General features: G+C 45.9%; 1 protein-coding gene and 1 long non-coding RNA gene across 4 annotated transcripts in view; one reads left to right on the top strand and one right to left on the bottom strand.

The window, feature by feature from the left end:
- Positions 1–2,371: 2,371 nt before the first annotated feature.
- The window catches only part of LOC307206904, a 181,790-nt gene continuing 160,645 nt past the window's right edge, over positions 2,372–23,516 (top strand). The window contains exons 1-3 of one of the 3 annotated variants that reach the window (XR_013834520.1): positions 3,377–3,756; positions 4,132–4,632; positions 19,441–19,459. This is a non-coding gene — a long non-coding RNA (uncharacterized lncRNA). Of the gene's footprint in view, positions 3,757–4,131; positions 5,469–19,440; positions 19,460–23,516 lie in introns of those variants that run through there. The other 2 variants (XR_013834521.1, XR_013834519.1) reach the window with 2 other exon arrangements.
- Positions 5,803–22,123, bottom strand: C1R (complement C1r). The gene is made up of 11 exons (XM_079960257.1): positions 21,971–22,123; positions 19,965–20,205; positions 16,570–16,762; positions 14,804–14,944; positions 13,709–13,905; positions 12,630–12,777; positions 12,422–12,543; positions 10,370–10,448; positions 9,491–9,628; positions 8,096–8,170; positions 5,803–6,846 (listed from the first exon to the last, which is right to left on the bottom strand). Coding segments are annotated over exons 1-11 (2,172 nt in total). The 5' UTR covers positions 21,973–22,123; the 3' UTR covers positions 5,803–6,010.

The following is a 23,516-nucleotide window of genomic DNA, read 5'->3' as shown; positions in this document are numbered from 1 at the left end:
TGAGCTGGATCTCACTTAGAATCCACATTGACTCCATTCAAATTTGGCCTCATTAGTCGAAACATGCATGTATTTGCAGTTGAAAAATCAAAACCACCTTCCTCTTCAATACCGTCTTCTAATTTGTTGCTTTAAATGTGTTAATTTTGTACAAACGTATGTGTGCAAGAATCAGATGAGCAGTGTGCGTTTTTTAAAAAAGAAACAAACGTGTTTGCCTAGGAATTGCACAATAGCACACATCCAGGAATTCCCAACTCAACACAAGCTTGCACACTCACATTTTATGTTGTCTTAAAATGATAGGCATTTTGCATTCTGAGACAGGAAGTTAGTTGTAGGAGAAATCAATACGGTAATATAGAGTTAAATCAGTAAGAGGAGAGGAAGCGTAGCAGGGAGATCTGGAGAAACCACTGTTTTTCATTATTGCACAAATCTGATTTTTAGAAAAATGGTTGTGGTTTCTGAAGCTCATTTGAAATCTTAAAAATAAAAGTTATCAGTATATAAAATAAAAGTTAAAGTTATCAGTATAAGCACATTGGCCTGCAAGGGCTCCAATTGGAAATCAGCCTTTACCAAAGGTGTCATGTATTATGTATTCAGTGGTACAGTGGTACCTCGGTTTATGAATTTAATCCATTCCCGAAGTCTGTTCTTAAACCAAAACCATTCTTAAACCAAGGCGCGCTTTCCCCAATGAGGCCTCCTGCCGCTGGTGCCCTTCCACCGTTTGGATTCCATTTTTAGACCGAGGTAAAGCTCTCAAACTGGGACACTATTTCCAGTTTTGTGGAGTTTGTAAACGAAATTGTTCTTAAACCGGACTGTTTTTAAACCCAGGTACCACTGTATGTGTTTGCCTGAGCTTGAGTCTGGACTAAGGATTCTGATCTCCTGTGTTCTGATTCAATACATAATATCCAATCACAGAACATTTCAGGATTTGGGCCTCTGTCATTGGCTCTTAAACACAGACTCCTGATTTGCAGCTTGGAAGTTTAGACAGCCAGTAACGTTGGGAGTGGGAGTGGCCCGGGCCTTCAGAAATGTATATAAGCAGTTGCTTTGCCCCTGTTGTCCAGTTCTGTTAGTTCAATAAAGGTTCTTGCTGTTATCACTGTATCTTGCCTCGTGGAAAGCCACCTACACTTCAACATGGACTTTGAAGACGCTCAAACTCAGGGCGAAAAGGAGAAACAAGCTAACCCTCACCATGATCAACTCCCAGCCGAAAACCTATGTCCCCACTGTGGAAGGACGTGTGGATCCAGAACTGGCCTCTGCAGTCACTTATGGACTCACTGTGAAGACTGTGTTCATGGAGACATAACTGGTGTTATGTCCCTGGGGGAAAAGAGACACTTGCAGGGTCTGGAAAATCCGTATTACTGGGTCCAGCTTTGGGGGGCTGTAAGCACTCAGAACTTTCCCCCCACCCCTCTCTGCTGACTCCTGCAGCTTGCCAGTGGTCACATATTACACACACACACACACACACACACACACACACACACACATTTCACAGATTGTTTCCCTTTCCTTTGTAACCTCCCAGTTGCTCCACCATTTGTTCAGAAGCTCAGGTACCATCCGTGTCTTGAAAAGTACATTGTGCTGAAAGAGGCAAAAGACTATTGCTTTTCCAGCTTCCTCCTCCAACAATATATACTTTTCAAGATGGAGACCCCATAACAAAGTGGGCATTGAGCAGTCAGTCAGTAGGATGCTGGGAGATTTGGCAGGTACCAGAGGAAGCCTTCAAGGTCGCATGCCTTAACCGGAGCTGTATAAAATAGTGACATAGCCGGAAAGGTGCTTTTTAAAAAGGAAATTCAAGAAATCCGGGGTTCTCTTAGTTATGTGTTGGGATACTACATGTGCAAAATAGAGCTGTAGCAGCAGCTTCTTTAAATAAACACCAGGGTCAGGATCCTAGGAAATAATGACTAAGCAGGCTGGGATTTTCCCCATCTGGGCTCAGTAACTAGGAGAAAACAAAGACACAGTTTCATGATCTTTTCTACCAAAACAGTAACATTCTTTCCTCATTAAAATAAAAAAATAAAAATCCCCAGATTTCTGCATCTTAGAAATTCCTTTGGAGGAGCAGAGCTATCCCAAAGCACTGAATTCAGGGAGTGGCAAAGAGGAAGGGAAGGCTTGAAGGAGTTTCCAAAGAGGAGGGACAAAAGGATTGAAAGGTCACGAGGAACTCAAGGGAGATAGATGTGCAGGGAAGTCGTGTTCCTGTACTTCCCATTAGCCATTTGTTCACAGGCTCTCCTGGGGTGTCATAAAGCTTTGAGTCCTGACTTCCTTTTTCTAAACAGAAAGCTGAAAAAGGGCACACCACCCTGCCTATTATTATTATTATTATTATTATTATTATTTATATACTGCCCTATACCCTAGGATCTCAGGGCAGTTCACAGAATAAAATGAAGATATAAAACCACAAAACACATAATAAAAACAACAACCTAATACCCTCCCCCAAAAAACACATTTTAAAAGGGCATAGGGTGTATAGGCATAGGCTGAAAAGTGGGACAGAAATTGATCTGCTACCCCCCCCCCAAAAAAAACCTAATAACTAACAGCAGGTTGTTGAAAGTCTAGAGGGTAAAACCCAGAGTTTTGTAGGGAAACAGTGATTATTGAATGACCGAGTGGCTTAATAAAAGGTATGTGGGGAGCTGAAGCCTCCTAGATTTGGTGCTTTGTGTAGACACACGGTTTGTTGTCCTGGGGTGAGAACGCTTTCGGGATTGTTTTCCAAGAATCTTCCCCAGTTTGGTGCTTTTCAGATGTTTTGGACTACCATGCCCATCACCCCAGACAGCATGTGAGACAAGGTGCCCTGTCAAGGTTCTGTTGACCATCTGTCATTCTCAGGGTGAAGGCCAGACTTTAGCTGCTCTGCAAACAGTGCTCCAAATGCAGCCCTTTACTTTTGCCCACTGAAGTGAATGGCAGCCCTTATGTTATGTGGCAGAAAGAAAAGGAGTGTGTTCAGGGTGATGCCTTAACCTCATCTTTGCTCCTGCTGACCCCCACTTACTCAAAACACAACTGTCCCTCCAACTGCACTGCCAAACCTGTGTACAGTGGTACCTTGGTTGTTGAACTTAATCCATTCTGGGAGTCCGTTCAACTCCCAGAACCATTTGAAAACCAAGGTGAGGCTTCCGATTGGCTGAAGGAGCTTCCTGCACTCAATCAGAAGCTGCACAAGCTGTGTTGGAAGTTTGGCTTCCAAAAAACGTTTGCAAACCGGAACACTTACTTCTGGGTTTTCGGCATTCAGGAGCCAATTTGTTCGGGAGCCAAGCTGTTCGACAACCAAGGTACCATTGTATTTGCAAAGTCCCATTGTATTTCCTGGGTCATGGCAGGTTGCAAAAGAACATTGGGTTAGCATGATGGCTTTATGTATACAGTGAAAACAGAAAAGCACAGAAGAGTCTTAAAACAGAACCCAAAGATTTGTGCAGCAGTAATTTTAATATTTGTAGAATGCCATTTTTGTGAGGCAATAAATGCAAATTTACAGTTAGGCAGGAGCATTCTTTGGGGTGCACATAAGATGTGGTCGAGAATCTCTTAGCCAATAGTGGGACAAGTTCTAGAAGTATGGATTGCACCATCAAGAGTTGGAATAAAAGTGTTTCACTAATATAGCTTTATCCAGTAGAGTAGTTGCATTAGGAAAAAAACCATCAGCAGTTAATTTGACTAGTAGTGAAGTAGGTTGTGGGACGCAGGTGGCGCTGTGGGTTAAAGCCTCAGCGCCTAGGACTTGCCGATCGAAAGGTCGGCGGTTCGAATCCCTGCGGCGGGGTGCGCTCCCGCTGCTCGGTCCCAGCGCCTGCCAACCTAGCAGTTCGAAAGCACCTCCGGGTGCAAGTAGATAAATAGGGACCGCTTACCAGCGGGAAGGTAAACGGCGTTTCCGTGTGCGGCTCTGGCTCTGGCTCTGGCCAGAGCAGTAATGTCACGCTGGCCACGTGACCCGGAAGTGTCTCCGGACAGCGCTGGCCCTTGGCCTCTTAAGTGAGATGGGCGCACAACCCCAGAGTCTGTCAAGACTGGCCCGTACCTTTACCTTTACCTTTAGTGAAGTAGGTTATCTGAAGATGTATGACTAATAATGGCCTTTTAAAGGAAGACCAACTGGGCTAAAGCCTGACTCACAGATTCACGTTTATTACTTGAGTACTGTACACTTGACGACTGTGTGATCATCAGTCACCCTTCAAAAGCAATAAGATGTGGAAGTTCTGTCTGACATATTAGATCTGCCATGGCTCCATTGAAACATGAAAGTTTGGATGGGGCAGTCACCAAGCGATAAATATGCATGTGTGAATCAGTCCTTCGTTACCCCTTAACCACAAAGAGCCCAGTTGTAGCCTGGGCACAATGTGAAGCCATTTTATCTAGCTCTCAGCAGTCCTAACAAATTTGAATCAAGACAGGGAGAAATGTTTTATTTGTAGAGGGCGGTGGGATTGAGCTCAAAAGTGGTTAGAGGTGTTCTACACTTAAGCCTCTTTGGTGTTTGAATGCAATAGCCTAGGAATCTCCAAAAGTGAAGTAGGCTTGGCAACATTTGATCTAGCTACTGTAAAGATAAAGGGGAAAGGGACCCCTGACCATTAGGTGCAGTCGTGGCTGACTCTGGGGTTGCGGCGCTCATCTCGCTTTATTGGCTGAGGGAGCCGGTGTACAGCTTCCGGGTCATGTGGCCAGCAGGACTAAGCCGCTTCTGGCGAACCAGAGCAGCACACAGAAACACCGTTTACCTTCCTGCCAGAGTGGTATCTATTTATCTGCTTGCACTTTGACGTGCTTTTGAACTGCTAGGTGGGCAGGAGCAGGGACCGAGCAACGGGAGCTCACCCCGTCGCAGGGATTCGAACCGCCGGCCTTCTGATCAGCAAGTCCTAGGTTCTGTGGTTTAACCCACAGTGCCACCCACGTCCCCTAGCTACTGTAGCTGTGCCTTTAATAGTAGCTTGCAGATATTAACAGGGAATGATTTCCTCCAAACTGTGAAAAGTATCAGCTGCTAATTTTTGTGGGCCATTATCCTTTTAAAGGCAGAATAAGCACAACAGACTTTTTTGTTGTTGTTCCTCATCCACTGCCAACATTAGTGTAAAACTCACTGCTAGGTGGCAATGACTTTATTTTAGATGAGCCTAAGAAATGGAGGAGGATGGAAGAACGGAAGCCCGTTTTGGACTATTTAAAGAAATATTATAATGTGATGGATTTGTGAGCAGGATTTGAACTATGAACACCAGAAATGATTAGCGACTATTGCATTATGGCTATGGTATAGAAGAATGAAGATAAGTTGGGGCAATAAGTATAAAAAACACCACGGAAAACAGAAGAAAAATTATTATGTATGGGAATTTTATGTGAAATTTGTGGAAAGTCAATAAAACGTATTACCTATATAAAAGAAAAAAGAAATGGAGGAGGAGAGGATGTCAGATTCAGGCTTCTTGACCATCCTTTGCAGAATGGAGCTGATCCTGAATGTAGTGGCCATGACTATCCCTTGTGACAGCCACCCCTGCCTGACATATTTGGATCCACTGACAACTTCTACAGCTGCCTTATTAACCACAAGAAACTAGCATTCTTCCTAACACAAGGATGTAATCAAAGGCATGCTGTGCTCCTTTGGGGATAGTGACACAGGAATATAATACGTTGTTTCTATCTGTCCATTACTAAAGCAAGTAGTACAGAAATCTTTTAGCGATTATAACACTGACAGAGTTTCAAACAAGCTATCATTTATTTGATTGTTATATCAACCAGCTAAATCTTAGATTGATTAATGTAGAGGATTTGCTAAACCGTGAGTTAAGGTCCTACTTATTCAGTCCTGGGAGGGAGCTATGAAACAATACATTGGAGGTGACAGTTCTTTACAAAATGGCGGGAGCTTCCACTGAATCACAACGGATGCTTACATTCCAATATGTTAATCTGACCCTTGCATTGAGACCCAATCCTTCCCCACTATGCCCTTGATCCAGTCTAGGTAGTTCATGACTTTGGTGTAAAAGCCATAGCCGTTGCCACAATTGATGCCCCAAGAAACAATCCCTGAGACCGCCCAGCGCCCAGTCTGCGGGTCGCGCACAGCAAAAGCCCCCCCACTGTCGCCCTGGCAGGTATCTTTTGTTTCGTGAGGGGAACCTGCACAAAACATGTTCTCTGTGAAGACCGGGTCCCGGCCGTCAATATTCTGCCCTTTCAGCCACTGCTGACAGGATGAACGCCTTGCTACTGGAATCGGTACGTATTTTAGCTTGGAAGCAAGGATGTTCTTCTCTACTCCGAAGCCACTGGCATAACCCATCCATCCTTGAGTGTAGAAGGTGCTGTTCCCTGGATCCGGGAGACAGATTGGCAGTATGTCACGCCCAAGTGTCACTGGGTCCTCCAGCTCCAGGAGGGCAATGTCCCCGTCAAAGTTCTCCGGAAGGCCCTGGTTGTACGCTGGGTGGATGTAAACCTTGCGGACGGGGCGATTGCCCAGCTTTACGAGTTCCTCCACATCTGTGTGTCCCAAGAAGACTTGAGTCTTCTTAATCACCTCAGAGAGCTCAGGGCTCTGAGCCACCCGAGATGCACTGCTCGGCTTGGGGTACAAATTGTGCGCTGCGGTCAAGATCCAGCGGTCACCCAGCAATGCCCCGCCTCCACGTCCGGTGATGACTGTTTTCGCTTGCCATGGGAAGTTGCCTTCTAGCGCCTCTTGGCCATCAATAATCCGTTGGGTTATTTGGATGGGATTGTCCGGTCTTCCACAGACTGCAAGAGAGACAATATGGTCAAGAAAGGCGACAGCCTCCTGCCTTTTCCCATTTCCCACATGATATTTCCTTATTTTGAATGCTTCCATTCGCTCTTAACAGAACATGTCAGACCTTTCCCACGTAATCAGCTTTTCCCCACCAGAATTGCTCTTATTATTAACACACTTAGCCAAGTACCTGGAGATTCAGGACAGATAAGAAAACATACTCTTCTTAAACAGGGCATTGTTAAACTGTGTCATTCACCACCATAAGCTGGGTGGTTTTATCCAGTGCTTTTTTTCTGGGAGGGACTCGTGGGTACACACACCCCTAAACATTTTGTGACTCTAACAGGAGAAGAAACTAAAATTTTAAAAATTTTAAGTTTCTTCTCTAGCATGGTGAACCGTCAGTTCCGTTGCTAACCCCGATGGCGGCCGCATTTCCTGTCACGGTGTTTCCTGAGTTTCAGACGGAAGCGAGCGTTTAATGTGTGAAGTAGTGTAGAATGTGGATGTGTGGAATCGGGAAGATGTTAGTGCACACAACCTCGTGCCAATCTGGAAGTTACTGTGAGCTGTCAGCTGTGTAATATGAGGTAATGCATGTTCTTTGTACTTTTGCCCATTTACTGGATTTATTTCCCCCGATTTGAACTATAAAATGGTGATTTTCTTGAGTCAAAATGAGAGTGCCCTTAAACATTTTTTAGAAGAAAAACAAAAGCGCTGGTTTTATCATAGAATTGTAGAGGATAAGGCTATAAATTGCTACTTTTCATGATGGGTAAACTCTAGCACCAGGACTAGAGGCAGAATAACACCAAATACTAGTCAATGGTTCATTGATCCTTCTTGCCTCTTCGACGGTGTCCCTCAGCTTTAGCTTCGACTTCTCATCTGAGCTGTGGGCTCCACCCTTACTCACTGCCTCTGCCTTCGGCAGGCTGCTCACCTGAAGGAACCTAACCTTCGGAACACTAAGGAACAGAGTGCATGACACAAAAATCCTCCGCCCCAACAAAATAAATCACCCATCCCTGGCAAAGATCCCTTTTAACCAGGAATTGCTTGACCCTCAGAACCTTAAGGCAGAGAGAACGTGCTTCACCACCAGGCTATTGTCTCTCTGTTTTTGATCCCATCTTTTCTCCCTCTTCTCCCTTAACCTCATGTTCTATCTTGCTCTTTTCTGCAGTGTTTGCTTGGTGTGGTTTTTTTTAGATAACATGAGGAGGAGGAGGATGAAAGAGTGCCGATTACCTGGCAGGCACACAGGGATGTCCTCATGGTCATCTTGGTCCATCCAAGACCCTTTAGCAGAGCAGGTATATATATCTGAGGAAGGAAACCAAAATAATGAGAGCATAGTCTGAATAAACTTTGCCTGCTTAAACACCTTGGTTTTTCGACTCTGTAAGGGCACAGGCTGGGATGGAAGGAGCCATTCTTAGAAGGAACAGTTCTCTCAGTTTCTCATTTTTCCCCAGTCACAAATTCAGTTCTCTCTCCACATACCTGCAACAACTTGTGATTATTATTATTTTTCAGCTCCCAAAGACCCAGCAGTTGTACTGCTTCTCTTGCCTTAACTACGGTACTTTCCTACCTTCCTTGTGTCTTTAATGCAGAATAGCACTAACCCCCACCCCAGAACTGACCCATTTCTGCTTTTGCAGCTTCTGCCACTCAGTACCGTACTTTTCCATCTATAAGACGCCCCCATCTATAAGACGCCCCCTATTTTGGGGGACTCAAATTTAAGAAAATTGGGGGGGGGGAGAGATGGCACCGAGTTGTTGAGCTTTTTTAAGGAGGGATTGCCAAAAATCGCTCACCCGCACGTGTCACAAAATCCGCCTCCCTTCTGTCCCATCGCCAGCAAAAGCTGCCAATCACCTGCACAAATGCCCGAGCGTCAGCCAATCAACATCACCCATTGACGCAGCAACCAATAACACGCACAATAGCTGCTGACAGCTGCGGCAGCAACCAATCAAACGTCCACCCTATGCACCACCCATGTATAAGACGACCCCCACTTTTTAGCATTATTTTTAAATTTTTTAAAAATAGTCTTAAAAACGGAAAAGTACAGTAAGTACAGTAATGCCAGAGATACACCCTGTGCTGCTGCCCTAATGTGATCATGCAGCCTTTGTGAGGCAATTATTTTCTATGGGTAGATGCCACAAAAGTGGAATTCCGTAGTGAAATGGCTGTGAACATGGTTGAGAGGCCCCTCGTGGAATGGAGGGGAATTCCTGCGTCCGCACTTCACCTTTAAAGCACATTCAAAGTGTTAAGTTGTGGGTGAACATATCAGACGACACAGCGATTCTTCAACAGCTCTTGTTTATTCACAGGCCAGGACAGAACTGAACTGAACTGAAGGGCTCAGCCAGCCTGCTTATATAGAGCTCCAGTTACAACGTTACTGTAGCAACTTTCTAAAACTATCCAATCATTTGCATAACTATCTACAGTATCTCCCTGCTGGCCCAGGGTGAGAACTTCAGTACATAACACAAAGCACATTCTTTCCCAGGAACCGTAGCTTTACCTGTCACAGGTATACAATTCTCAGCAATGCTTAAAAGACAGAATGGGAAAGGAACGGGACTGAGGGGGGCACAGTTTGTGCTGAGCAGGACTCACCTCCTCCATTACTGAAAAGGCGGTAATAGCGTTCTTTGCAGCTGTACTTGACAACTGACAGGTAGTCGTTATTGTTTGGCTGGGACTCATACCTGAAGTCCCCGTTGGTCAGGCTTTTCGGTTCGCCGCAGTTCACAACTATGAGGCAAATTCGACAAATAAATGAAGGGGAGGAAATATTTCTTTCAGGAATCCTTTCAAAGTCCAGCTCAGTTACAATCATTTAGTGGTGATTTCCTGCTACCAGTTGCCTACTAAAAAAAAAAACCCACACCCCTCAAGATGGCTTTCCACCTATGGGGAAATGACTACAGACCCTCCAAGCACCCCTATTTTCCAGGGACAGTCCCAGATTTACAGGCGCCATCCCAGTTTCTGATTTGATCCCAGAATGTCCCGCTTTTCCTTAGGAACAAGAGTCTCCTAACAATTATCAGCATCCTTCACAAAACCTTCCCTCTGGGGGAAGAAGCCATGGCTGCTTAAAGAGGTCCTTTCAACGCTGAGTGCAGAAGGGGCCTAGACCTTGGGAACAGGCCTAGCCCTAGATGTTTTGGCATTTGAAGGCTGCCCCCCACTCCGTCCCTCTAGCAACTAAGTCACCTTAAAATAAATGAATAAAATCATTGGCAACTTGCCATCTTTTAATAGTACCATATTTTTCGCTCTATAAGACACACTTTTCCCCTCCTAAAAAGTAAGGGGAAATGTGTGTGCGTCTTATGGAGTGAATGCACGCGGGAGGCTCTGCTCAGCGCTCCCTTTAAAGAATATTTTTTTCCCTTGCATTCCCCCTCTAAAAACTAGGTTTGTCTTATGGTTAGGTGCATCTTATGGAGCGAAAAATACGGCACTTCAGATCTGTGGCTAGCTACTCACTTTCACATCGGGGCATAGGGCGGTGCCACATCCCATCCTTTTGGCAGACAGCGGTGAAGGATTTCAGTGCTTTGTCGCCCTGCTCAAAAACAAAAAGGCAGTCGAGGGTTGGGCAAGTCCCTGCACACAGCTATGCCCCTTACCTTTGTCTCAGGCAGTGCCAAAATTAGCCAGGTGCAATTGGCTTCATGACCCACCTGTTGGATCCTGGCCAGTGGGTGGAAGACCTATATCTTAAGATAGCAAATGCTGTTTTAAAAATCTGTTAATTTATTCAAAATTCTACCTCAGATTTAGGAGCATTGAGTGTCAGTTTTTCTTATTTTCATTGTGGATATATAATCCAATGCAGTGGCGTAGCGTGGGTTGTCAGCACCCGGGGCAAGGCAAGTAATTTGTGCCCCCTAACCCTAACCCCCAGATGTTGCGCCCAGTGCGGCCGGGCCCCCCTGCACGCCCCACGCTACGCCACTGATCCAATGCTCAATTCTGCACAGAAGCCACACCCTCTGCCTTGAATACCCTGCAACCCTAGATATCAAGTGTGGAGGGCGCTGGAGGCTTAGCATGTTTAGGGAAATCCCCTTGGACATGCTTAAAGGAACTCACCATTGCTACTTTAAACCAGCCTTTCCCAACACCTCCCATCATCTCTGCTTTGAGACCAAAACATCTGGAGAGCACCAGGTTGGGGAAATGCGGTTTTAGATCCTGGCAGAGCTGAGTCATAACTACCAAGACAAATTCTGGGGCTGAACACTGGATCAATTTCAGGCCTGCTTGTTTGTTCTGCTCTACTTTTGATTTCCCCACTTATTCATGATGCTGGCCAGAAATTATGCAATCGTCACATCTCTTTCTGCCTTAATCAGATCCACAAGCGCAGATGCCTTTGGGAGATAAATATTTGTTGAATCAGATGTTTCTCTTGCCCTGACATATTCCTTAAACTGTTCCTAGGATAAAAACTGGGAGATGTAAAAGGGAAGTGAAGCGTTTAGGAATGGAGGAGAAAACACACACACACCCAAAGCCTGAGGGATCATGAGGACATCATAGGAGGGAAAGGCTTAGAAGGCAGAGAGATAAAGTACGGTAATGGAGAAGCCACTCGATGTACACATTATACCTTTAAAACACATCCAAAGCACATTCTTTCCTTCTCTAAAGGTTTTGAGGTGTTTAATAAGTGTTTGCGCTAGTGTAATTGAGATTCATGTGTGTAAACCTACTTCTGAGAATCAGCAATTAGCATGTGATAAGTTAATTTAACCTGGCAAAGGTCCAAAGTGTGTACCAGCCTTTAATCCTACGTGTTGATGAAGTCACACAAGGAATCGTGCTTGTATGTGCCCTGGAGACCAAGACAGGTTGCAGAACAAAAAGGAGGCTGGTCGTGCTGCCATAAAGATAAGCTGGCACCTTTAGGGGTGCTCCTGCTGTGCGCCCCTTCATTGTAGAGGGTTGGACTAGTTGGTCTCTTCCAACTGCAGTTCCATGTTTCTATGACTGAAGACTAAAGGTTGTATATATGTGTAAAATAAGCCATATATTATTAAGACACTAGCCTCCATTTTTGCAGTGCCGGATTGCCAAATACACAGAGGAGGCCTTTTAGGGCCTTCGCAACAATGGGTCAAAATAATATTGATTTAGCTCATTAAAGTTGGTTGGTAAAATAAAAAATGTATTAGGAGATAATTTGCAAGGGGGCTCCCGAGATTTTGACTGCCTAGGGTTCTCTACAGGGTTTAATCCAGCACTGCCATTGTGCCTAATTTCCCCATAAAACACAGACACCAATGGAGGGCCAAGGCCCCTGAAATCTTGTGCACTGCTAGGCAGAGATTGGTGTGGCTTGCAACACTGGTGTCAGAAGTGGAGTCTCTTCCTTGCCCTGCTCAAAAAGTGCTGGGTGTTGCTGTTTATTAAGGCTTGCTGGGAATTGTAACTCTATGAGGGGTAAACTGGGGTGCCAATAATTCTTTGAGGGGGGAAATGTGCTTCAAATGTGCTTCAATGTGTCCGCAGCCCTAGATAAATGAGTCCCACCTCCATCAGCCGATATCCAGTCCTGCAGCTGGCAATGAAGTAGTCCTGGTATTGATACAATGGCTGTAGGTCTTGAATGATGGTGAACTCATCATTTGGAACAGGCTGTGGGCAAGGGACTCCTGTTGGAGATAAGAGAGGAATGAAGGAAGCAGCGGCAGATGGCTGAGTACCATTTATCTCCGTCTGCTGGATGGGGATACTTTACTTTCTGTGCTGTACCGGATCTTCCACCCACGGCTGTATCCTGAATCATCCGTGTGGAAAAGTACGTCCACCGAAGAGCCATTGGTTTCAATGCTTCCTGGAGACGTTGTGCCACAGAATTCACCAACCTCTTCCCCACCAACTTGGATCTGGTGGGAAGCAGAGAGTTTGGGAAGAAGAGTTTGGATTTGATATCCCGCTTTATCACTACCCGAAGGAGTCTCAAAGCGGCTAACAATCTCCTTTTCCCTTCCTCCCCCACAACAAACACTCTGTGAGGTGAGTGAGGCTGAGAGACTTCAGAGAAGTGTGACTGGCCCAAGGTCACCCAGTAGCTGCATGTGGAGGAGCAGGGAATCGAACCCAGTTCACCAGATTACGAGACTACCGCTCTTAACCACTAATCCACTAATCCTTTGGGAGCAAAGTATTTGCTGTCCGTACGAGTGTGGATGCTATTCAGCACTACAAATACTACTACTACTACTACTACTAATGTATTTGTACCCCGCCCATCTGGCTGGGTTTCCCCAGCCACTCTGGGTGGCTCCCAACAGAATAATAATAAGCGATAAAACATCAAACATTAAAAATTTCCCTAAAGAGGGCTGCCTTCAGATGTCTTCTAAACATCAGATATTGTTGTTTATTCCTTTGACATCTAATGGGAGGGCGTTCCACAGGGCGGGTGCCACTACCAAGAAGGCCCTCTGCCTGGTTCCCTGTAGCTTCACTTCTCGCCCTCGGAGCTGGAGCTCAGTGTCTGGGCTGAACGATGGTATTTGTGAATATATTAGCTATTTCAAAAACACTCTAATGATTTCTCTTTCCAAAAGAAGTTCAGCCTGCGGGGAAGGTGGCAATGAACATACAGAACAACATTCTCGATATATTCAAAAAACGGCTTTCAAGAAAATAGCAGGACTTCTTTATTCCACATGCTGAGAACTGGATACTTCAAAGACAGATTGCAGACATTTGTACATTTTGGAGCATCCCTCTTTCCTCATTTATGATCCATTTGGAGTAAGCAGGGCTGAGTGGAACAGCCCCAGCCAGGGGTACAGTGATCTACAATACCTTGAGCTGGTCATAAGGACAGTGGACTTGCTGGTGATCATCAATTTCGAAAGGCTCCAGGAATTTGAGTGTGATGATCAGGCCTGCCTCCACTCGTATGCTGTAGTTGCAGCGTAAATCAGCTGGGTACGGCTGGGGATAACCAGGGCTTGACAAGTACCCAGATTGCTCCGTGAACAGTTCGTTGCTGCAATTCACTGCAGGGCAAGGAAGCAAAATAAGGTTTGCTGAAAGCCAGGGACCCACAGAGCATCCTTTCCTTGTAGGTGGTCCATTCTCTCTTCTCTCTTTCACCACACTCTTCAACTGGAAGAATGATTGGTCCCTGTTCTGTAGCCACAATTTCTAACACAGATTATAGACCTCACCTATATCAACACGGATTGAAAGTGCAGGAAAAGCTCCCCTTTTGTCGCTCCAATGACCCATACTGTGAACGCAACAGATTAAATGGGATTATGAAGGTAGCTAATCCACACAAACAGGAACAGCATTTGCCATGTTCAAAATACTTCACATGCATGATTACAGTAATCTTTACATCCCCACTGTAGCAAAAACCACTACCATTTTCTATACATTGCGGGTGTGAGACTGAGGCCAAGAGAGAGCGGCTTACATAAGAAATTTATTATTATTATTATTATTATTATTATTATTATTATTATTATTATGTCCTACCCATCTGGCTGGGTTTCCCCAGCCACTCTGGGCGGTTTCCAGCACATATAAACATGTAATAAAACATTCCTGATACAGGCAAGTTTTTAATGTTTCACGTTTTCTTCTGTTTTTATGTGATTAGTCACGAACGGCTGACATCTTGGACCACAGCTTTCCATAAGCACTATAATGCAGTAGCCCTCCGTAGTCCCACCCATTAGCTTTCTGCAATATACACACTATAACTTTACAGCGTGCATTCGAAGCACACTGTTTCCCTCAAAGAATTCTGGGCGCTATCAGTTAAAGGTTGCTGGGAAGTGTGACACTGTGAGGCATCAGCGACAGTGCGCAGAATCCTTTGCAGAGGGAAATGTGCTTCAAATGTGTTCCAGAGGTATAGCGTGCATACAGCCTGGCTCGTCCTCTTACCTTTACAGGAATGTTGGTCACTCTGGAGACGGTAGCCGGGCTGACAAGAGCAGAAGTAGCCCCCTATGTAGTTGTGGCAGAAGTGCTGGCACCGAGGTGCGCCATCTTCAATGTCGTTTTCAAGGGCGCACTCATCCAAGTCTGGGGATATCCCACAACGAGAGTTAGAAGAGGTTTATACACTAATTTGGCTTAAAGGTTTGCAGGGGGTTGGACTTTATGACCCTCAGAGTCCCAACAACAACAATTTATTATTTATACCCCGCCCATCTGGCTGGGTTTCCCCAGCCACTCTGGGCAGCTTCCAACAGAACACTAAAATACAATAACCTATTAAACATTAAAAGCTTCCCTAAACAGGGCTGCCTTCAGATGTCTTCTAAAAGTCTGGTAGTTGTTTTTCTCTTTGACATCTGGTGGGAGGGCGTTCCACAGGGCGGGTGCCACCACCGAGAAGGCCCTCTGTCTGGTTCCCTGTAACTTGGCTTCTCGCAGGAAGGGAACTGTCAGAAGGCCCTCGGCGTGGGACCTCAGTGTCCGGGCAGAACAATGGGGGTGGAGACGCTCTTTCTATGATTCTATGCTCTGTGATTCTAGTCAGACTGACCTTTAACCTTTAGTAAGGTTAAAGCTTACTGGGAATTGATATATAATAAATTGAAAAAAGAAGTTTAAAATAACATTTGTTAAAAAAACCCCCAGAAGCTTTCCTTTGGGGAATTATAGGGACAGAACAACTCAAACGGTATAGAAATTTATTTATGTATGCGACTACAGCGGCAAGAATGTTGTTTGCCCAAAAATGAAAAGAAGAAGAAGTCGTGATGAAAGAAGAATAGATACAAAAACTAATGGAATACGCAGAAATGACAAAACTTACCAGAAAAAAAAGAAATCAAGGTAACAAACTTTTTATAAAAGAATGGAAATGGTTTATTGAATATTTGCAAACAAACTGTAAACAGAGAAGAACATTGGCAAGATTATTGTAATAACCTGCAGTTTTATAAGATTATACATTTAAAGTAGATGAATAAATGATTAAGTTAATTTGGAATATGCAGAAAATATTAAAAAATAAATTTAAGGAACTGGAGAAGGAGGGGGAAGGAAGTCGAGTTTCGAAATGTTAAAATGACAGTAAAATTATTGAAATGTATAAAATTGAAAATCATGAATAAAAATTTTAAAACAATTCTAGTCAGACTGAAGCTGGTTTGAAAAAAACAAAAACCCCACATCAAATTGCACTGTTTGTCAAGAAACTACAAGATCAATATGAATTGTGCCTAATATTGTGTGCATGCAGCTTTGAAAACCAGCAGTGAGAGCACAATGGATGGTAGTCTGAACACACCTGACACGGGGGGGGGGGGGGCGACTTTATACTGAGAGACCCCTCCCTACTCACAGTAGTAAGCTTTGTCCATAAGTCCCCAGTCAGGCCTCTGCCTGTACAGTCGTACCTCGGAAGTCAAACTGAAGTCCTTTCAACTTCCAAAACGTTTGGAAACCAAGGTGCGGCTTCCGATTGGCTGCAGGAAGCTCCTGCAACCAGTCAGAAGCCGCAGAACCCACACCGGACGTTTGGGTTCCAAAGAACATTCGAAATCCGCAACACTTGCCTCCGGGTTTGCGGCGTTCGGGAACCCAAACGTTCAGGTCGAAAGGCGTTCGACTTCCGAGGTACGGCTGTAGTGAGACTGCCGTCATTTGCATCAGCCCCACCTGTCCCCTTCTGCAGAGAATGGAGGCTCTGTGCTCACCTACTGCTTGATAATAAGCCTGGAAGCCCTTGTAGAAGACATTGGTGCCATTTTCTTCATTGGAGAAGTCGGAGTGGAACAGCAGCCGCATTCGGTTCCCAGCTGACAAAATTTCTTTACCTCTAGGGTGGTTGCCGGTGGCTGAGTCTTGCTGGCCGCAGTACCGGCCTAAGTCCTTCTTGTTGGCTGTGACCTGCCAGAACCCAGTAAGGGAAGGAGAAAGTATTAGAAACAGTGGTCTTAATAAACCAAGATCCAGAGAACCTCATCCCTAGGTTGCATGCACCCAAGCCCAGTGGGTTTCCGGCTTCCATTTCTTAAGCTGTGGTGTCTCTTTGAGGAGGACGCCATGTTGTGGTGAATTGTTTTTGAAACTGGGGGGTGGGTTAAAAAACCCCAGTGCTCGGGGGCCACTAGGTGGCGCATCGGAAGATGGCTGACAATAACATCTCTCCGACCCACACGAGGTAATTTGGAGGCTATGATGGGGGTAATTAGCCTCCTTAACCCCCCCAGGATTATGGGGGGGACGGCCCTTGCCTGCTGTGCCCTATACCACCCCCGAATTTGTGGGGGTGGGGGCACTAGGCACAAAGCCCTCCTGTGGGATTTTCGGCACTCCTCAACGCCGTCCCCGATTCGCGCCGCTGGTTGCAATGATCTTTAAAAGAAATAATTTGGACATGATTAATTGCACATACATCAAGGAAAAAGGGGAGTAAATACTGCTGACAGAAGAGATCTCTGATAACAAGACAACAATAAAATACGAGAAGAACGTCAAGATACGGTAATGACTGAGGGGGGAGGGGGGGAAAAACCTGCCTCTACCTTTTTATGTGATTTAACAAGAATCCCCCTCCCCTAATGAGTCAGAAATTAAGGACTTAAGCTGTGGATTTAAGGCTGTGTGGAGATAAACTTTCGATCCAAAGCAATGTTTCAAGATGAAGCTGGAAAGCTAAGAGTTTTGGAGTGACGCAGTCAGGAAAAAATGCCGTTCGCCATTTTGTGAGGCATTGTGGGAGCTCTTGGGTCTGGGAGGAGAAAGAGAGAAATAGAGTTGTTTACATATCGTGAATCAACTCCTCGGTGGGACTTAAGAGCGACAAATGCCAAAATTTACGATGGATAAAGTGATGTTATCTACGAAGGAGATGTATGGAAACCATCTGGACTTAGTGGAGGAACGGGAAATCCACACAGGATTATTACACTTGCTATCGGCTTAAGGAGACTAACAGAAGAGATCGTAAAGGAAAAAGAGAAATTATACGAACAAGATATGATGTGGCAACACCAAGATAAGACTGGATAGAATTATGAACTTTGTTTGGACTGATTGGGACTGATTTGGACATTAACGCAGTAATAAGAAGATGATCTGAATTCCCCTTTGGATCTTGAAGTATGGGTTCCCCCAACAAAATTTAAAAATTTGGCTTTGTAATTCGGAATTTATATGATGTGATTTAATTTGATGTGATTGGCCAGTTAATAAAAATTATTTAAAAAAAATAAAAAATAAAAAACCCCAGTGCTGCTGCTGTATGTTGGCCTACTGTTTGAAAAAGAGGGAAAGGCCCTTGGAAGGTAGGTTGTTGACACCCGTCTGTCTCGAGAGACAATGGAGTGCACCTCCATGGGTGAAGTCAAACTGTTGCTTGAGCAGCACCAAAGTGACCTCCCCTGGGTGCAAGTCTGGGCAATGCCGATGGATGTCCTAGGCTGCCCAGACAACAAGACACCCCCCCTTGGTCTCGCTGATGTGGTCCAAAGGAAAGCAGAGCAATATGTTTGGCACCAGCTTGGCTACAGGAGTTGCTGGAAGGAGGCTTACAAGGCGCCATCCACTTTGGATTTGCATAGGGTTTTGTCAGGAGTCCAGGTTCCCAGCTTGATAACACAGTAAGCATAGGTAAAGGGGGATTTATTGCAAAAACAAATAGATAGCTCTGGCAGCTCTGACAAAGCCTTCAATATCATTACTCAAGATGACCCTTCTGAAGACTTCTTCCGGCCGTAAGAGAAGAAATTGAACTTCTGACTCTTAAGTCTCTTGTTTTGCTTCCTATCTAACAGCCCTCTCATTCGCCGACTCTTAGGGCTGAGTGGATCAGCTCCAGTCTCTTCTTGGGAGCTTTGGCTGTGTTCCCGCCTGCTCTCAGCTACTGCCTTAACAGCCAGTTCGTCAAGGTCAGGAAGAGCCGAAGTCTGCAGTTGCCGGCTCTCTCCTGTCTGTCTAACATCTAAGCCTTTCTGTTCCTGGCTGCTTTCTGCAGTTGGCTGCAAATCTTCTCTGGGAGCTGGCTCATTCCTGACAGGTTTACTCCTTAGCCTTTTCTTCTGCTGAAGATGTCCTGCAAGGAAGCAGGGGTTTAGGATCAGAGCTTTCTTTCTCCTAGATGAGCTATCTTCCCAGGTGGATGAGCTCCATCTGTCCCTCACTTCCCTCCGCAGCACATGCAGAAACCACCTTCTTGAGTGATGGACCCACTATTGGTCTCATCTGTTCAATCCACCAGAACCTGTTTTGCATGCAGGGGAAGTCCCTAACTCACCAGCTACCCTAAGGTTACCAGATTTTTTTCAGTGAATCCGGGAACCCTTTTCAACTTCAGTAGGAATGATAGGATTTTGTATGGGGACTGATTTGTAAATCCGGGGACTGTCCCCAGGAAATGGGGACATCTGGTAACCTTAAGCTACCCTCACCGGGTTTAGCCAGCCAGTGGAAGCCATTCCTGGGGTGTGGCTGCTGTCACATGCTGACAGCTTCTAGGAGGTGAGAGCTGAGTGCAGGGTGGGGACCAAAGGTGGACAAACTGCCCCAGAAGGAGTACATCATGTCCCCCAGCAGAGGTACTAGAGGTAAGGGTAAAGGGACCCCTGACCATTAGGTCCAGTCATGAACGACTCTGAGGTTGCAGCACTTATCTTGCTTTATTGGCCGAGGGAGCCGGCGTACAGCTTCCGGGTCATGTGGCCAGCAGGACTAAGCCGCTTCTGACAAACCAGAGCAGCGCACGGAAACACCATTTACCTTCCCGCCAGAGCGGTACCTATTTATCTACTTGCACTTTGATGTGCTTTCAAACTGCTAGGTCGGCAGGAGCAGGGACTGAGCAATAGGATCTCACCCCGTCATGGGGATTCGAACCGCCGACCTTCTGATCGGCAAGTCCCAGGCTCTGTGGTTTAGACCACAGCGCCACCCATGTGGTGAGGTACTCCCCCACCCCTAATACCCCATACACCCTGGGGAGAGAGGGAAACATAATAACAGAGCAGAGACTTGTGGGGCCAAGCTATGCAAAATGGAGATTCAACCACTTGGAAATGCAGCAATTCCTCTACCACCCCCTCTGCATGCCAGGCTCTGTCCACACACACACCTTGACGTAGTCATAAGTGCAGTCCTCAGATGGCTCCAGATCGAACTGCCAGAAATTCAGCTTCACTCTGAAGCCCTTTGGCACAGAAATGTCCCAGGTACTTTCATTGTTGTTTGGGTATGGCTTGGGGTAATTGGGGGACCTGACCTCCCCAAAGAGCCTCCTTGTGGCTGTCGTGGAACTGAGAGCTCCGAAGATTAAAGCTCCCTGAAGAAGGAGGGGTTGGAGGAGTCGGAAAAACCTGTAAACACAACACACACATTTGAGAATGAAGACCAAAAGGAAAAGGAACTTGGTGCTAAGAACCCTCACATTCAGGACTATGCTAACGTTGAAATGTTTTTGCATCTGTTTCTGATAGTCACTGGATGGGCAAAGGAGCTAGATTGTGATCTTAAGTCATATTAAATATCTGGCTTAGCTACTATTCGTGATTTAGACGTTACACCAGGGATTCCCTGTGTAATTTTAATCTTATATGTGTAGCCTTAAGGGCTAAAAATTTGCTTTTAAAAAAAGGGGAAAAAATAGAAGCTTATATTTAGCAGACTGGTGAATCCTGCACTCAGTTCTGCACTTGTGCAGTAGTGATGATTGCATAGTCACACTATAAAACAACTTGTTATGTGGGCTAGATATTGAATTGGGTCTTGAATCTTTGGGCACAATTATGGATGTGCTGGGAACTGCACTAAAAAGGGTCCTAATTTTTTTTCTAGAAAAGGCGTAAATCAGCACCCATTAAATGTGAGGTGGCTAGTCTTTGGTCATGCAGATGTTGTTGGTTTCCAGGTCCCATCAACCCTGGCCATTAGCCACGCTGATTGGAGAGTTAAAGATCTGGATCCCTCAGAATTGGCATGACAGCAAGAGACCATCATGAACTCAGTGGTCCTTGATGGCTATGCACATCTGTTCAGAGACCCTGAAACCAGTGAGGAAGAGTTGCAGGCAGCACTGAGGCCTAACGAGAAGCCACAATCCTCTTGTGCAGTTCTTAGTTTTGCTCCCATTAGTCTCAAGGCAGCAGCTTTTGTTTTTGCTATTTCTCTGAGTATGTTCTGTGCACAGCTCCTTAGACCTGAAGGCCACAAACTTTCTGGAGAAAGGGCTGGGAGAGAAATCATCAGCCATTTGCAAGAACTAAAGGCTTTGGGTCTATACACCCCTGCTTTGACTAGTGTAGTTGTGACTACAAAGCGTCTTGGAAGAAGCATCCTGTTGAGATAAGAGAAGCATCTAACCGATAGTGCCAGCCTCTTCAGGGGGCTACTAGAACATACTGAGAACATGCCAGGTTAGAAACATCTTTAGACTATAAATTGCACTCCTTTAAAGCTACATGCTGTTCTATAGGTCACTTCCCAGGGGGTTTCCAGTTGAGGTTAATACTGCAAGTGGGCCATGCAGATACAGTGGTACCTCTGGTTACATATGCTTCAGGTTACAGACTCTGCTAACCCGGAAATAGTACCTCGGGTTAAGAACTTTGCTTCAGGATGAGAACAGAAATCACGCAGTGGCGGCGTAGCGGTAGGCCCCATTAGCTAAAGCGGAGCTTCAGGTTAAGAACAGTTTCAGGTTAAGAACAGACCTCTGGAACGAATTAAGTTCTTAACCCGATATACCACTGTATTGCAAAGGGGGTGTTGGCAATACCTTCTTGTTGTTGTTGTTTCAAACCTTATTGAAATTTCCCCAGAAAGAGTAAATGGGGACAAAATGGGGACAAAATATAGACTGGCATTTTGATGCCAATGCAGTTGGGTGAACGCTGTGAAAAAATCTGCCTGCACAAAGAGCACCCATCCCACAACAAACACCCATCTGGCAGCCGCCCCAGACACCATGTTTTGTCCATGCAACCAGCGTCATTTGATAACGGAGACACTGTAATATAGTCTTTGGATATTAGATTTGGCCCCAGGTTTTGCCAGAGTAAAGCGAATCCTTTTGCTACCGTTAGGCATGCCACCCTCTCCCTTCGCCGCACAGTCAACACTCACATGCTTGCAGACTTGAGTTAACTCTCTTCCTCCCTCCTGTTCTGGTGGTCTGTGCTTGGGAGCGGCAAACAGATTTCAACAACGCTTAACCCTGTTAAGCCGTGATTCGGGGGAAGTTGGGGCAGACCTTGCTGAGAGGGAGGGAAGGGGGAGATAACTGGTTTCCAAATCAGTTGGGCAAGAGAGGCATTTTCCTTTCTGCTGTGTTCTGCTGCCCTCTGCTGTCCCCACAGAGGTGGAGTGATGGACAGAAGCTTTCACAATCAGATTCCAGAGGAGTAAAACTGTTGCACAAACAGTTCAGTTGTGCCTTAACTGCAAAGGTTGTGAGCCTTGCAAAGCTCCAGCCCACATCAGATGCAGGAGCGGACAGCCTCAAGCAACACTTTCAAAAAAACATCTCCAGTGCCTTCACCTCCAAAGAAAATCAAAGCATGGGCAGTGCTCCCCTGAAATGTCTTGCTGTTTGGGGAAATGGGGAGCTTGGAAGAACAGAAATACAAGTAACCTCCCTGGGACATGTCAACATGGAGTTCGCCAGTCTTTAGGTAAAAAGTAAAGGACCCCTGGACAGTTAAGTCCAGTCAAAGGCGACTATGGGGTTGTGGCGTTCATCTCGCTTTCAGGCTGAGGGAGCCAGCGTTTGTCCGCAGACAGCTTTCCAGGTCATGTGGCCAGCAGGACTAAACCGCTTCTGGAGCAACAGAACACCGTGATGGAAACGAGAGCACATGGAAACACCGTTTACCTTCCCACTGCAGAGGTACCTGTTTATCTACTTGCACTGGTGTGCTTTCGAACTGCTAGGTTGGCAGGAGCAGGGACCGAGCAACGGCAGGGATTCGAACCGCCAACCTTCCGATCAGCAAGCCCAAGAGCCTCAGTGATTTAGACTACAGTGCCACCCACGTCCCCGGTCCTTAACCCACTGCTCACATATGAGATGCATGAAAGCTGTCTTATACTGAGATAGGCTGCTGGCTCATCCAAACAAGAGTGAGAGCAGATCACCATACATTTAAAGCACGCCAGACATACATCAAAAGCACATGACTACCCCCAAAGAATCCTGGGAACTGTAGTTTTTTAAGGGTGCTATGTATTGTAGGGGAAAACCATAGTTCCCTGTATTCTCTGGGGGGGGGGTGTCATCATGTGCTTTGGGTGCACTTTAAATATCTGCTGTGCATCTGCCTTGATTGTAGTTGGCTGTGTCTCTTCAGAGTCTGCTGGTTCGGGGGGGTGGGGAGGTTACCGTGGGGCGAGGTCCAAGACCTGAGTTGAGGGTCGGCAGACAGTCCTCCTCGGGCGAAGCGGGGTCCACAGAGGGAAGCCGGGCAAGGACAGGAACTCTGGGGGAAACAGGACTGGATGCTGGCCAAAACAGCTCTTCAACGATGTTGCTCCCGCAACCTGGGACCGGGCTGACTGGCCTTTATCTTCTCAGAGGCCAGGGGCGGTCCCGGCCCCCAGGAGACCTGCCTCTCCTGGTCTTAAGGCGAGCACTCCTCCTGGGAGAAACCAGTTCCCTTCGCCTCTCTGCCCT

Source organism: Podarcis cretensis (assembly GCF_951804945.1).
Source record: "Podarcis cretensis genome assembly, chromosome: 17".
In the NCBI taxonomy this organism is placed as follows: Eukaryota; Metazoa; Chordata; class Lepidosauria; order Squamata; family Lacertidae; genus Podarcis; species Podarcis cretensis.
This window is presented reverse-complemented; position numbering and strand designations above follow the sequence as displayed.